General features: G+C 34.0%; 3 protein-coding genes across 3 annotated transcripts; 2 read left to right on the top strand and 1 right to left on the bottom strand.

Moving 5' to 3' along the window:
• Window positions 1–6710: 6710 nt before the first annotated feature.
• Window positions 6711–7775, bottom strand: LOC106707715. The gene has a single exon (XM_014499124.2). The coding sequence runs from the start codon at window positions 7586–7588 to the stop codon at window positions 6725–6727; it is 864 nt and encodes a 287-aa protein (XP_014354610.2). The 5' UTR covers window positions 7589–7775; the 3' UTR covers window positions 6711–6724.
• Window positions 7776–10299: 2524 nt separating this feature from the next.
• On the top strand, window positions 10300–11545 carry LOC123721936 (stress protein DDR48-like). The gene has a single exon (XM_045682247.1). The coding sequence runs from the start codon at window positions 10385–10387 to the stop codon at window positions 11459–11461; it is 1077 nt and encodes a 358-aa protein (XP_045538203.1). The 5' UTR covers window positions 10300–10384; the 3' UTR covers window positions 11462–11545.
• Window positions 11546–14180: 2635 nt separating this feature from the next.
• LOC106707714 (hornerin) lies at window positions 14181–15264 on the top strand. The gene has a single exon (XM_014499123.2). It carries the CDS (start codon window positions 14232–14234, stop codon window positions 15192–15194), a length of 963 nt encoding a protein of 320 aa, XP_014354609.2. The 5' UTR covers window positions 14181–14231; the 3' UTR covers window positions 15195–15264.
• The last annotated feature ends 229 nt before the right edge of the window (window positions 15265–15493 follow it).

The raw sequence follows: 15493 nt of genomic DNA, 5'->3' as shown, positions 1-15493 counted from the left end.
GTATAGCATAGTATATTAAATACCAAATATATAAGGAAACGAAGCGATTTAGTTTATATTTATTTTGTTGTGAGTTCGTGCCTTTTGTGTCTAGTCTAATTGTTGGGAGCCTCTTAGTTTTAGGTTAAATTAGTTAAAGATTAGTTGCCCAGAGTTGATCTGAGGTGACGTCACAATGTATCGTCATTCATAAATATACTTTATTTTGATGTATATAAGTGTGAGATTTGAATAACGTGATTTCTAAAGTCTAGTTTGACTTTTCTGAGGTCCGTTCACAAATTGAAAAAGAAATGTAACAAAGGGTTTAATGAAAGTAATAAATTTTTGAAAGGGACATGAAAAAATATTAGGATCTCTGTATATATACTATACTAGCGACCCGCCCCGGCTTCGCACGGGTGCAATGCAAAATATACCTACTACAGAATGTCCTTATACACAACGTTCACAGCGTTCACATTAGAAACCTTTAAATTTATCAGTGTTTCTCTACTATATTATGCATTTATTATACATACAAACCTTCCTTAAGAATCACTCTATCTATTAAAAAAAACCGCGTCAAAATCCGTTGCGTAGTTTTAAAGATCTAAGCATACATACGGACATACAGCGAAAGCGACTTTGATTTATACTATGTATTGATATATAAAAGAAAGTCGTGTTAGTTACACTATTTATAACTCAAGAACGGCTGAATCGATTTGACTGAAAATTGGTGGGCAGGTAGCTTAGAACCAGGAAACGGACATAGGATAATTTTTACCCCGTTTTCTATTTTTTATTCCGCGCGGACGGAGTCGCGGGTAAAAGCTAGTAGTATATAAAATTGTGTTTTTGTATGTTTGTTTGTTTTCACTAACAAATAATGATTTTATTTTTAAAAACTAATTTCTATAAATATTGTAAAGAAATGGTTTATTTCCAATTAATATTGGTTAACTTTAATGCATAATTATGAACATTAATCGCCATTTTGATTTATCATTTTGGCGCCATTTTTACTGTCAATCGCATGTGCAATATTTTACCTCATATTTTTTTTCAATCACAATATTTTACAGCTTAAAATATTCATCTTCTAAATTTTGTTAATTATTATATAAAAAAAATATTAGTACGTTCCGAAATATGCAAAAAATGCAAAAGAATCTCAAAATCATGATTGTTAAATGTCTTAAGAATATGGCTTTCTTTTTTAAAGTAAAATAATAGTTTATTATTCGATTAAATGAAGTAATATTATAACCAACGAATGATATATTATTTTTAATAACATAATTCTTTTATGTATTATGAATGACGATATCGAAATTGCTAGAAAATACCCAAAATCCACGCTTATATTTAATTGAACACCACAGAGTGTTTTTAATTGAACACCACAGGGTGTTTTTAATTGAACACCACAGGGTGTTTTTAATTGAACACCACAGGGTGTTTTTAATTGAACACCACAGGGTGTTTTACAATTAAAAACCACAGGGTGTTTAAATCTGTCACAAAGTTATAAACCCATTTTGACAGTCAATGCTATAAAATAAAAAAAATATGAAACTTAGCCTAATTACAGATTAAGTGATATTGTGATTAGTTTCTTTTGACATTAAAAATGGGTTTTAATGTGACTTGAAATGTCTGGAAATGTATTTGGACGATTAAATGTTATTTAACTGGAAATATATATTTTTTATAAGACTGATATAAAAATGCTTAGTAAATCAGGCTCAAATAAAAATGGCGACTCAATTCTGTGTCTATTATTGATTTTTATTTGTAATTTCTAAAAAAAAAATATACACCACAATGGAAAAAAAAAAACAAAAAATAAGGACATCGTGGCTATATTTGGGGGAGGTCTACGCCCAGCAGTGGGCGTTACGAGGCTGAATGGACGGATGAAAAAATTTTCTGGTCCTTCTGGAGGCGGATTAAAAAATATTTTATCTATAATTTTCAAGGTGGAGGATATATTTATGTACTATAAGTATACAAAAATGCTCACATTATCAAATAATTACAAAATAAGAGCAATATTCTCGTCCAATACATTTCTAGAATTGTTATAGATATGAAATATAGTTTTTTTTGTAGGTTAAGTGTTGACACTGAATGGACCACGTGATTGTCCTTTTTTTGTCTCTATAGCACTTGACAGCAATTGCTGTAAATGCATGCGTATAAATATTTTTGAAAAATATCAAAGAAATACAGTCAAAATCTGTTATAACGACATCGAAGGGACTACTCATATTGAGTCGTAAAAACCGATAGTTGTAACAACCGGTGACAGGTATTAATAGGAAAGATATGTATATAACATTCAGCCAGGACCTTTGATTTTGGTCAATTTAACCGGTATGTTGTTCTAAACGATGTCGCTATAAACGGTTTTGACTGTATGTTAAGCCCTTATAGAATACAAAATTGACTAAATTCTAGAGATAACCTTTTTTTTATGTTTTTTTAAGAATTTGAAAAATATATTTTAAGGCAAAACTTACCAAAATTTTATCCCTCGATTGCGTTATTAAATGTAATTAAGACTAGTTAATTTTCTAGATTTTGAATTAGAGAAATTTTTCTTATACACGAATTTTGTGATTTTTGATATTTTTTAAGGGCTTATCTATATTTTTTTAATATAATAAAGTCATAGATTTATATCGGTGATCATAAATTTGTTACTTATTTTAGTAACATTTGTACTGAATAATACAGGTTCGAATCCTGGATAAGCGAAAGTTAAAGAAACCGCGATATTTTTCACTCTTATAGAGGTTTATCTTTAACCCGAATTTCTCGCTTATCGAGTTGTCCGTCATGATCGGAAAACGGACGGTTTTTCCCTTATCCCGGTTCGACTTCGGTATATATAACAATTTTATGATCCCGTATCGAGTGAGGTTTGTCGACTAATTGTATATGAAATGTTAACGATTCAACGAGGCTTGGTCTGTACAAAGAGATGCAAATTATTTTTGTAACATCTTGAGATTCTATTTGGAATAAAATTGAATTTGTCCGTTTTTTATGTTTTATTTTTTACTAGCGACCCGCCCCGGCTTCGCACGGGTGCAATGCAAAATATACCTACTACAGAATAAATGCACAATTTATTTAAGGTACTTAAATGGATAAGGATTAATGCTGTATTGTTTAAAATCACTTCGTAAAAGAATAAAAATGGTTATGCTGGGTTATCCCTAAGAGATAGACATATACCATCGCGGACTTTTTTGTTGAACTTTTTAAGGTGAACAATACTGTAGTACATTATTTTGGTCTATCTCGTAGGGTTCAGCCAGCGTTTGCAATATAAGCGCAAAAAAACGTGCTTATTTACGACATCACATTAGAAAACTTTAAATTTATCAGTGTTTCTCTACTATATTATGCATTTATTATACATACAAACCTTCCTTAAGAATCACTCTATCTATTAAAAAAAACCGCGTCAAAATCCGGTTTTAAAGATCTAAGCATACATACGGACATACAGCGAAAGCGACTTTGTTTTATACTATGTATTGATTCTGCAATATTTTTTTCTTGAGAATTTAAAGCATTTGTTAGAGTTTTGGAATATGGTTATGGGAAATCGTTGTTGGTTTTCTAATGGTTTGTCTATTTGTGAGACAAAATCCATTCGAATGTTAGCTAAGTTCTTGCGAAGATGAAGTAATTCGTTCCTATTACAACAGAATCTTTCAAAGTTTATAATAAAGTTTACCTGAAAGTATTCTTTGTATTTCGTCAACTGCATTTTAAATTTATGAATTTTTCTTGGATTACAGCGAAAACTACGTCTCTCTTTGGTTGTATTCATGGTTACTATATTTCGTATACACTTTACAAACGTCCAACGTAAATGTTATCAACCGATGTTTAACACAACCGACAGTTTCAATGATCCGATTCATCAATAAACTGATTCAGAGATCAAGACATAACTTGTATTAATAAAACAAATCTTGTTTGAATAAGTAATGTAAACAATTTTAATATGTTTAATATAAACAAATAACAATGACATTGTTAGCAGAATCAGTAGCCATCGTCACCGGACGCGGGCCTCATGTAGCTATGCTACGTGTTGTCTTTCTGCTGTTGTTAATAATGCAAGGAAAATTATCTTACAACTTAAAACGGACATTTGTAACGATCACACAGACGGAAACCTCGACTAGACCTAGCATAACACACGATCTTGTCAGAGTTATCAATTCAACGGTATCCGCGACTTTATCAACTAAAAGCATCAGCTCACCGTCTTCTCCTACATCTAGTAGAACAACAAGAAAAGAAAATCAACGAAAAAGAAGCGGACAAACCAAGTTGTACCAAAAAACGGTGAAGAAAAACAAAGATGTACGCAAATCAATCATACCATTTACTGAAGCGCCACAATCAATAATTTATTTAAAGAAAAAAACTGAACCACACGTCAAAAAATCTACAACGAAAGCAAATAAACAGGTTACAAGTAATACCACAGTGAAACAGTTCAATCAAACAAAATCGAAGACCAACACTCCACCATCAAAAACGGTACATCCTAAATTATCCAAACAAAAATTGACTTCTCCACGTCCTATCAAGCCTAGTTGGGTTTATAACTCACAGACATATGAACCTGTACACGAAGAGGATTCCGAACTAGAAATGTACAGAGATCCGTATTATACAGAAGAAATTGTACCTTTACGTTTAACAAGCGATACATTTGGTAATAAACGAATCACTTATCTAAGTTCGAAATACGGTAGTGACCCTGACAATCCTGTATTCGGTGACCAAGCTTTCTTTTCATTTATCTTAAATGATTATTTTGATAGAAATATTGAAGATGATCCCAAATTAATGGAGGATGTTCGTTGGGGAAAAGATTTTGATAAGGAACTAACAGCTAAACGTGATGCGAAACGAGTTAGACGTTTAGAAAACTATTACATACCAGTAAGTAGTACAGAAACAACGACACCTGATACAACTGAAGCAAAATATATTATGGAGGCCGAACAAATTATTAAAAGTTTAACAGCAAAAGCTATTAAAAAAGATTCCGACAGTCATAAGGAATTTAAAAGTATTGTCAACATGTTTGTTACGAAATTCGGATCGAATAATAGAACCAATGGTACTTTGGTTTTAAGGAAAAGGCAAGATATGAATAGAAATAACCTAATAACTGAGGAAAAAGATGAATACCAAGAAGCTGGGGAACTACTTTTAGCATTAGTGGCCAATTACAATAACGAAAATAAAGTAGAAGAAAATGAAAACGAAAATGTTACAACTTTAAGTGAATTTGAACAGTTTATGAATGCACATGAAACACATTCTGAAACACGAAGAGATGATTACAAGGAAATACCAAATGCATTAAGTCGGTTCAGACATGTCGCCAAAAATGTTGCACTTGTGAATAATGCAGATTATGTTGATACTTTAGAAAATATGCTGTTTAAAAAGTGAAATTTGGTAATCTCAGAAACCAATCGCTTGGTTTACATTTCGATGTGTGCTACTAGTAGTAAAAACTTTTAAATTATTAGCCTTAGGTCTGTTGTGACGTATTTTGTAATTTTACACATTTTTTCATAATAACATGGTGATAAAAGAATTTATACGTTTTGTTTTTACTTTCTTTACTCTTGTGGACATTGTTATTGTACATTTTATTATTTTTCACATGAAAATATGTTTATAAAAGGATTTTTCGTCTTTTATTTTTTTCATACTTTTGGAACCAAATGTTCGAACAAACTCAATTAAACTCTTCAAATAATAAGTAGTCTCTGGTTTTCGGGATTTACTTGAGCGTGGCTTTTAAACTTAACTTTAATTACATGGAGATAAGTCTACAATTCAATTATTTAAAAATATGCACATTACATGAGGAAAAGGCAGTCACAAAATTGCAAGAAAATAACGTCACATTGACATTGACAACCGCGATAAAATTTGACATATAGACTTTCCTGAATATAATTATCTTATAGTGACTTGCGCTTGAGTATTTAAAACAATTGATTTTTTTACTTAGTAATCTGACCAGCTGCTCTAAAAGCGTGGCTCGCTTGAGAAACGTTGTACCCTTATGTTTAACTGCCACGCTATTTAACTTGAGTAACAAACATTTACAAAGTGAAAGGATATGAGATAAATTAAATCTCAACTGTGGGCCTAGCACGAATATTTCTGACAATGGCTTTCGTATCGTCAAGAACAATTATATCAAAATTAGTATGATGTTTTTGGTGTATTTTACGCCTGATAGTGGCGCTGGTACAAAAATACAAATCATGTCGATATGATGGCGATTGCCACAGATATTCTTGCTAGACCCACTGATTCCTTTTAAGACGACAGTGTTAAGTGTGAAGAATCTAACTCTAATGTGATGGTATACACCATTCGTAATTTTATTTCTTGGTACTACATTATGAGTATGTTGACAATTTTAGGGGAAAATATTCAAAGACGACGAAGTAAATGAAACCTTAATGTATTTTATTATTTATTTGACAAATTAAAAAGTATTAAACATACATAAAATAGGATATAGGTAGAAATTAAAATAAAAATGATCCCTAAATGTTACATTTATAGCAAACATATTTCAAATTCAGCCTTTTTGTTGAAAGAAGTCGATAATAAGTAAACAATGACAAAAAAATAAGGAATTAATCATTCGTGAAAGATATTCACTGGTGCATTATTTTTTCAATCTATCATTTTTCCGTGTTGGAAGTTGTGGGAACATCGGCAGGATACTGAGAACTTTGTCTACTATTAGCGAAGTCTTTTCTCCTAATTTATCCATGTAAATGCCTATATCCCAGGGGGATCTGATTGTTCTAATAGAACCTCTTCGCTCCCGTTCGCCGCTCGCATCCGTGTCATCGCCTAAATCTTCCTGAGAATAAACAAGTTTCATCAATTTTCCTGGAATTTTCGATGTCAATTCATCATAGTAATCCTCTAGTTTAGATTTATTCGTAGCTTTATCACTCACTTTGTCTTCACGTTTGTTCTTAGTGGACGGTGTTGGTGTCCTTTCGTTACCTTTTATTTCAGCCGGTGTAGATTTAGTTTCAGACATTGTTGCCGTTTTAACTTCACCATAGTTTTTATCCGGTTTCATTCTCGGTACAAGAGGTTTTCGTCGCGATGCGAATTCGTCATGATTAACGTCGAATTCGTAATCGTCCACATTAAAGTCTTCATCTTCGTTCTCACTCGAATCTCTGTATTTTTCTGGCCAACGCACTTGTCTTGTTTGATAATCATCTTCGTAGTTAATTTCGACGTACATTGGTATTGGTTTTTTTACTAATGGTATTTTTCCTTTCTCTACGGATCGTTTAACGTTGTTCGTTTGATCTACGGTGTAATCGATGTAGGAGCGGCTTTTCCGATGAAGTTTTTCGTGGTCGTGGAGACAGTGTTTGGTTATAGAGACAGTTTTGAAATCGTCATTTTTAGCTACAATGGCTCTTTCCGTGGTCCTTGCTAGCAGTCGTGCTCGGCACTTAAGGAGGCAGAATAGCGCGATGTAGACGAGAATTATAACTTTCATTGCTACGTTCTGTAAGTTGCTATGGCCGTGTTACGACTAGTGGGAAAGTATTGATTCAAAGTATATTATAAACAAGGAATGTTTTTAAAATCTGTCATTGCGGTGACAATGTAGTCTCGGTACAAATACACGCTGAGTATTAAACAATATTTTTATAACTATGTTGAATCACTATTGTCATGAGATACATCGTAAGTATTAGGGTTCCGTCGCCTTTGCTATTTTTAAACTAATAGTTTTGCTCTTTATTTAGTTGCTTCATTTCTTGTTTTTAAATCTTTGATTGGAGAAAAACAAAAATATTAAACTACAACACTAAAATGTAAAACGTCAGTCCTGAGGACAATTTCACAGATATAAATACTGCATAAATAAAAAGATTCAAACTACATGAAATTATTTTTTGCCCCTTACAGTTTTGCTTAGCAAGAGATAGATTAAGTATTCATTAGTGAATGGAAAATTCGGGGTTGGCAATGTACAGAATAGTGCTGTTATATTTTAGCAGGCGCAAACCCTACCTAGGTGTTAGCATTCGACTGAAAATTGGTGTGAAGTGAAGAAAATTATAGGGTATTAATATTTGAGCAAAAATCCCGCCTATAGCAATATAACCCATCAAATAAAGAATGTTTTATTAGACAAAAGACCTGCAGGCCATGAAATATCTATCATAAAGTTAAAATATACCTAGTTTGTTTATTATTTTATTGAATATTTGGGAATTTAACTTTGAAAAAGAACCATTATAATGTGCAGGATTACGAAAAAAATTAATACCTAAAGTCATCAACATAAACAAACGTTAATAATATTCGATGAATAATATATTTGAACACAATGTGTACTTGTTTATAATCCGCTTCGTAAACAAACAACGTGTTCGCAAACAAAACATTTTATAAAATAGTAAAACCAATTTACTGCTCCAGCCATTCTGCGGACCAACAAGATGAGAGTCACATTAAAATGTATCAGTTTGTTCTTCTACTTCAACTATTTTCCGCAAGTTCTCACAAACTATATCTACGATGAGATTGAAAATGTTGCAAGCTTCTTACCTTCTACTCACGAAGACATATCGTACCCAAGACCCAAGCTGAATGGACACAAGAAATACTTTATCACCAATGGAAACCCTAAATTTCAAAAGCTCATGAATGAACGTTCCGTCGACACACATTTTAGAGTCGTTAAAACTGGTTTCACAAATCCTATAATTTCAAATATAAACGGTGAAGAAATACGTAATGTACAAAAGTTCACAATGCCTGCAAATCTACGTGAAGAGATAATTAAAGATGCTGTCAATACGAAACATATGCTGTCACATGAGAATTCATTTCTTGAAGACAATAAAAATATAAGTGCAACAAAGAAACCAACGACTGATATATTAGAAGAAAGTGTTTATAGGAATACAAACGGTAAAATGTATGATCGTAAAGATAATTATATAACGTCATATAGTGAAAGTCAGAATATAATTAATATTAATCAACGTTCAAGAAATTCTCCATCTGGGAAACGCTTGTCAGGATTCACACATAAAATACAACCTCAATTAAAAATAAATAAAGCCATTCAAAAATCAACAACCAATGATGAAAATTCACCAACAATAAGAAGAGTTTACGACAAAGGCGGTAAACTAACGGACAAAATACAGCAGAAGACTGGAAGGAAAAGAGACACCAATGTCAATGAAGAAACAGACTTGTATGGTAAAAAGAACAAATATTATACAGGACTAGACAATGTGATTTCGTTAAAACGTACGCCTATCGAACAAGGATTAATGGAACATATAGCTGATGAAAATATTGACGTAACAAATAGTCCATATGCAGTATTCTACAGAATGAGTCCTGATATAATAGATCAACAAGACGGCTATATGGTCATGAATGCGCAAGACGAACGCACAAACAGTTTGTATAAGGATCGAGAAGCGACTATGAATTCCGAAAACCAAATAGAAAACAGCAAAAGTAATTATAGAAAGTATTCTAATAGTGGTAGGATACATGGTAAAGTAAAAAATTTCTCTAATTTTAGGAACTTTAAATAATTTGCTTGGAACTTGCTTGGAAAAATATTGAAAATGAATATTCCAAAGATTTGAAAGTGTGTTGTCAGTTTATTATGTGAGTCTTAAAAAACCAAATATAAGTAATAGATTAGTGAAAAAAAATAACATGTAAGCATTGTGTTAAGATATTATATGTAAAAATTGTACACTTTTAAATACACCCCTATATATTGCCTTTAACGTGTATTATTTATTCAATGAAGAAATTAAGTGAATGCGAAATTTCAACACCTTGTTGAATACGAGCTGGGTAGAATGGTACGATCGAGAAATATATTTACTTATAATAATTGTAATATATTTATATTGTTCCGCAACACTCTATATTTTGCAATTTTTCGAAGAATAACATTTTCCATTACACGGAGCAGAGACTTGGTTTAACTCAATATTTCATTGTTCAATATTTATTTTAAAAGTTAAAATTAAAAAAACATATTCAAAATTCATTAGCTATTATTCGGCTTAATAATTGAGACAACTTAAATTCGCGCACGCGCGCTTTTTTGTGACAATCAATCAAAGGCAATGCACCGTATAAATAACACAGGGTTTTTCATTATCATTGACACAGAAGAGCGTTGCTCAATCTCGAGAGTGCTATAGAATCGGGTCATTTACGAATGTCAACTAAACAGGCACAACTACTCGCTATATAAAAGTTAGTCCAGCCTTCGATCGTCATTACCGTCAAAGAAGCCGACATGATGCGGCGCATTTCCTTACTGCTAATAGTAACCGTCGCCTCCTGCATGGAGATGCGGGAGACTGTCGAAAGGATGGTCATGGTCCGCACTACAGGATCTGACCTTCAACCGGCGGCAACCGGATACATCTACAAAAAACAGAACGATGGCCTTGCAAGTGTCATCAAAATGGACGAGGATGAGATATTAGAACAACTATCGAAGTTCTACGATCATCCGAAAGTGTTCGCGGCTCACGATAAAGAGGCCGCCTCGGAGGGTGAAGCAGATGACAGCAAAGAGGAGTCACGCAAGGAAGCGCACGTCATACCTGTTGTCGAGAAACATGAGGAAAACGCAGGCCACATTGACGGCATAGCCGATGATGAATATCCGAAGAATTATGATAGCTATGAAGACTATAAAAATAATTTTGAGAAATATCTACACGGCTTAAAACATTACAAAGATGGACTCTATCAAGGATATGGCGGAGGTGACAGCTATGGAGCTAATGATCATCATGCTTATGGTGATAAAGGATACAAAGGTTATGGCACAGAAAATTATTATGGCAAAGGAGGCGCCGGAGATTACCACAATAAGAATTACAAAAGCTTCTACGCAACAGGAAAGGGTGGTCATGGGAAAGATTACGATGAAGCCAATAAATATGGTAAACATTACGCAGAAGGTCACGGAGAAAAAGGGGGAGATCATGGACACAAGGAAGGGCACAGCAAAGGAGAGAAAGTCGAAGGCTTTCACAAGGTCTTTGATAAGGACGAATTCAAGAAAGACCATGACTTTTATGATGGTGAAGGACACAAGGGAGACTTCAACAAGTTCAGCAAAGGGTACGAGCACCATGAAACAAATGACGGAGGGAATAAAAAGGGAGAATCCCATGATTCAGGACATACGGAATCAGGTTCAGGTAAGGAAGGACACTTCGATAAGCAATCTGGTGCAGACCACGATGCCGGGCATTCAGCCGAGACAGGAGGAAAATCTGAGCAGCATGGAAACGAGGATAATGGCGCAAAGGGCGACGCAGTCAAGGGCCAGAGCTACGGCTACGAAGTCAAGCACTGAAAGAATATTACTATTTGTTATAGTTTTGTTGACTTATAGTAGAGTTTTGTAAATATGTACGTGTAGATATAAAGATAAGGCATGTAACCAAATGTATTTAATTTTTTATTAATTTATACTTTAAAAAAAACCTTAAGTTGTTCTTTAATATTGTTATTTTATTTATTATACTGATAGGTCAATGACACTCATACGCCATCTTATATGAAGTTTTTATTGATTCAGCTTCAATATTTTATTTATAATATTAACATTTTTGTAATAATACTACAACTAAATATTTATGGTACAAAAATAAATTAATAGCTACGTAAAAAAGGTAAAAAAAAAACTTAGAGCACTATAATTACCATATCAAGAACTAACGTCCGATTCACATGCATAACTTTGTTCATACATTCCTATTTGTTTTGTAAACTTTAAGTATAGTTCAACATAGTTACAAAAAAGGAAATATTTTGCCATTCACATAGGTCAAAGGAGTGAAGCGCTGTGAAAAGTGAAGGAAATTGTACCATTTATGCTATAGCTAAAATTCCAAAGGTTATGTAGAGACTGTGTTAGTACAGCCGGATTATATACTCGTAATCAGTGGTAGTAAAGGAGTAATAAACGAGTTGAGATAAAGATATCTTATTTTACTAACATAGTCGTAGGATCGGCTGTTTTATTTTTATTTTGCACTAACACTATATGGATGTAACTGGTCCGAAATAAGTTATTTTATTTTTTTTTATTTATAAAACACAAAACTATACGACTGTTAACCGCAGATCTTGATTCTCCTCGGGCTAGTAGTAAACCAATGTAAAAAGTAAAGATCCTTGAAGTTCCAAATTATGTCTTGAATTTGTTGAAATTCGAGTTCCAAGTTTCTATTACAGTATTTAATTTTCCATGTCTGAAAGTGTTTTTTTTTTCGATGTGCCATTTTTTGAAGATGTTATGTTGTTATTTAAATAATTATTTAAGTATTTTTACAATGAAATGAATTAACTAAGTAATTACTTAACCTATTTCTAAACCATTAAAATAATAATATATAATTTAACTATAGCGAAACCAATTTTTATTAAAAATTATGTCTGAATATTATCTGCTGATTTCTTTTAAATTCTGCGCTGACGTAGCTGCGGGCGATCGCTAGTATATATATAAAATGTTTTGGTAGTAACTAAACATCTATATCTATATATATAAAAGAAAGGTGTGTTAGTTAAACCATTTATAACTCAAGAACGGCTGAATCGATTTGACTGAAAATTGGTGGGCAGGTAGCTTAGAACCAGGAAACGGACATAGGATAATTTTTACCCCGTTTTCTATTATTTTTTTTATTCCGCGCGAACGGAGTCGCGGGTAAAAGCTAGTAGGTAATATAATATAAGCAACTATTAAAAAAAATAATTAATAATTATCAGCTCACAATTCATCCCCACTGATGGGCCGAGTCTACACTAACTTAGGGGTTTGCTTAGTCAACCACTCTGGCCAATTGCGGGTTGGTTGACTTCACGCATATCTTTGAATTTCTTCTCAGATATATGCAGGTTGCATTCCAATGTTTTCCTGGTATATCCCACATTGGTAAATGGCGGGATTCGAAGTCAGGACGTGCAGATTACAAGTCAAGTGTTTAACCTCTGAGCCACCGCCCGCGCCGCTCTTTGATTAAATAATTAATGAAAATATAATAATTAATTATTCATTCTTCATAACTTCATACCACACTGTTACCAGTTATGAACGCGCATTTGAATTCCAGACTTTCGACCAGTTTATACGCTCACAAAACTATGTTAAAACATTTTAAGTTATTATAGTAAATAAGAAAAATAAACAAAATAATAAAATACAGTTTATTATCTATAAAACAAAACAAATTACGCTTACAAAAGATATGAATTATAGAGAAAAAAAATAGTTCTTCGCTTATGTAAGAGGCTCAGCTGATGCTGCCTCTAGCTTGTCACTGAAGGCCGCGCTGATTTCAACCACCCCGTAATTATTTTAACAAGGTATACCTATACCTTTAAAATACCTAATTTAAAATTACCTGTAAAATTACCTAATTTTGTACATACTCGTAGATTAAATTACGAGGACTACTATAAATTTCAGTAGGTATCAGATGTCTGACAAAATCACGAAATAGTCAATTTTATTCTTATAACAAAGTGGCCGATGGCCATTTTCATTCGCACGGAATTAAAAACATTTAGTAATATATATAGCCTATGTCACCCGGAGATAGTGTAGCTTCCCAAAAGAAAAAGAATTTTTCAAATCAGTTCAGTAGTTTCGGAACCTATTCAATGCAAACAATTAAATCTTTCCTCTTTATAATATTAGTATATCTACTCATACGTTATGTATTCGTAGTAAATAACATATACGTTTTATGTAACATCTTAAGGAGGCGCATTTTCTATTGCTTTTTTCCAAACACATCATAAGAAAACATACGTAAATATTGAATGATAACTTCAAACAATTTAAATATTAATAATGCAAACGAGTAAGAAAAAAAAACATTTCACGCTGATTTGGCTGTGGTCGAGGCGCGCCGCGGTTTCACAATGGTAATTTTTTCATTAACAATGTCTTTGTCACCTATAACCTCGTTAATAAGTAATCTGGTACATGGCTACAAGAAAGGTAGCACAAAACACTCACGGTCCTTCCTTCGTGCTTCGAGCAAATATAAATATTGGGCAACGGGCTGAGTAAAGTATAACGAAACAGTTTGCTGAGCTGAACACATCTCAAAATGAAGACGATCGCTGGTGTTGTATTCGCTCTGGCGTCCGCTGCAGCGGTGCAGGTGGGCTTTGCACCGGCAGCTACCAGCTATATCTACAGGAGTGACAATGGCGGTCCCGGCAACCTCGTCCAGCTGGGAGCTCATGGCTACGAGCAGCCACAGCTATTCGCACCCCTGCCCCTCGCCCAACCCATTAAAGCCCTCGAGGCTTACGACCTGGTGCCGGCACCCTTACCTTACATAGCCGCTAAACCTATCGCAGTTATAGACGCAGAAGATGACGAAGGCTCAGATGAGGAATCAGCCGAATACAACGGAGGCCATGGAATCGGATACGAGAAAGGAGCCGGCAGTAACTATGGAGAAGAACATCACGCTGCGCACGGTGAAAAGGGCAGCAAAGGTTTCAGCACAAAAGGTCACCACGAGAAGGGTCAGTCCGGCAGCTACGGCAAGGAGCACGGTGAGGGATTCTACGAGGAAGGGGATGGCAAGAAGAAAGTCTACCACGACGAGGCCGACGCTCACGGCAAGCATTACGAAGCGAGCAAGGGATACAAAGGGGGAGACCACGGACACAAGAAGCACTTCAGCAAGGGTGAGGAGGTGACCGGCTACCACAAAGTGTTCAACAAGGACGAGTTCAAGAAGGACCACGACTTCTACGACGTAGCGGACAAAAGTGGTCACTTCAAGAAACACGGCTACGAGAACAAACATCACGGGTCCGAGGCGAGCGGTCACAAGAAGGGTGGACAGGGTGAGTCTGGCTACGACAAGGGTGATTTTGGAAAAGGTGGATATTATGCTAAGGGTCATGTTGATGATGATCACGAGGGTCACTCTGCTGAGGAAGGTGATGAGAGTCATTACGAGCATGGTGAGGACTACGGTAAGAAAGGCGGCACGGAGCACGAGAAGGAGTACGCGTACAGTGACGATGGAGATGATGATGACGACAAAGAATGAACGACCTACCTTTAAAACTTGTAAATATCTGTTAACTATTTATTTCAATTGATAATTTTGTTATGTTTGATATACGAAAGCTGTTTTTTACAGTGCATAAATATATAAATTACGTATAAAATGATATATTTTTATTTATTTAAAAAAAGGCAGTGTTTAGGGTAATAGATATGTAATAACTAAAGGAATTGAAGACGAAGCGAGTCATTTGTTCTTGGTGACTAAAAAAGATCGATCTGTCAACTAAAAAAAAACATTAATTTGAGAACTAAAATAAAATATTTTGCTAGTAGTCAATT

Source organism: Papilio machaon, chromosome 18, assembly GCF_912999745.1.
Source record: "Papilio machaon chromosome 18, ilPapMach1.1, whole genome shotgun sequence".
NCBI lineage: Eukaryota > Metazoa > Arthropoda > Insecta > Lepidoptera > Papilionidae > Papilio > Papilio machaon.
The sequence above is the reverse complement of the archived record's forward strand: the minus strand, read 5'-3'. Positions and strand labels throughout refer to the sequence as shown.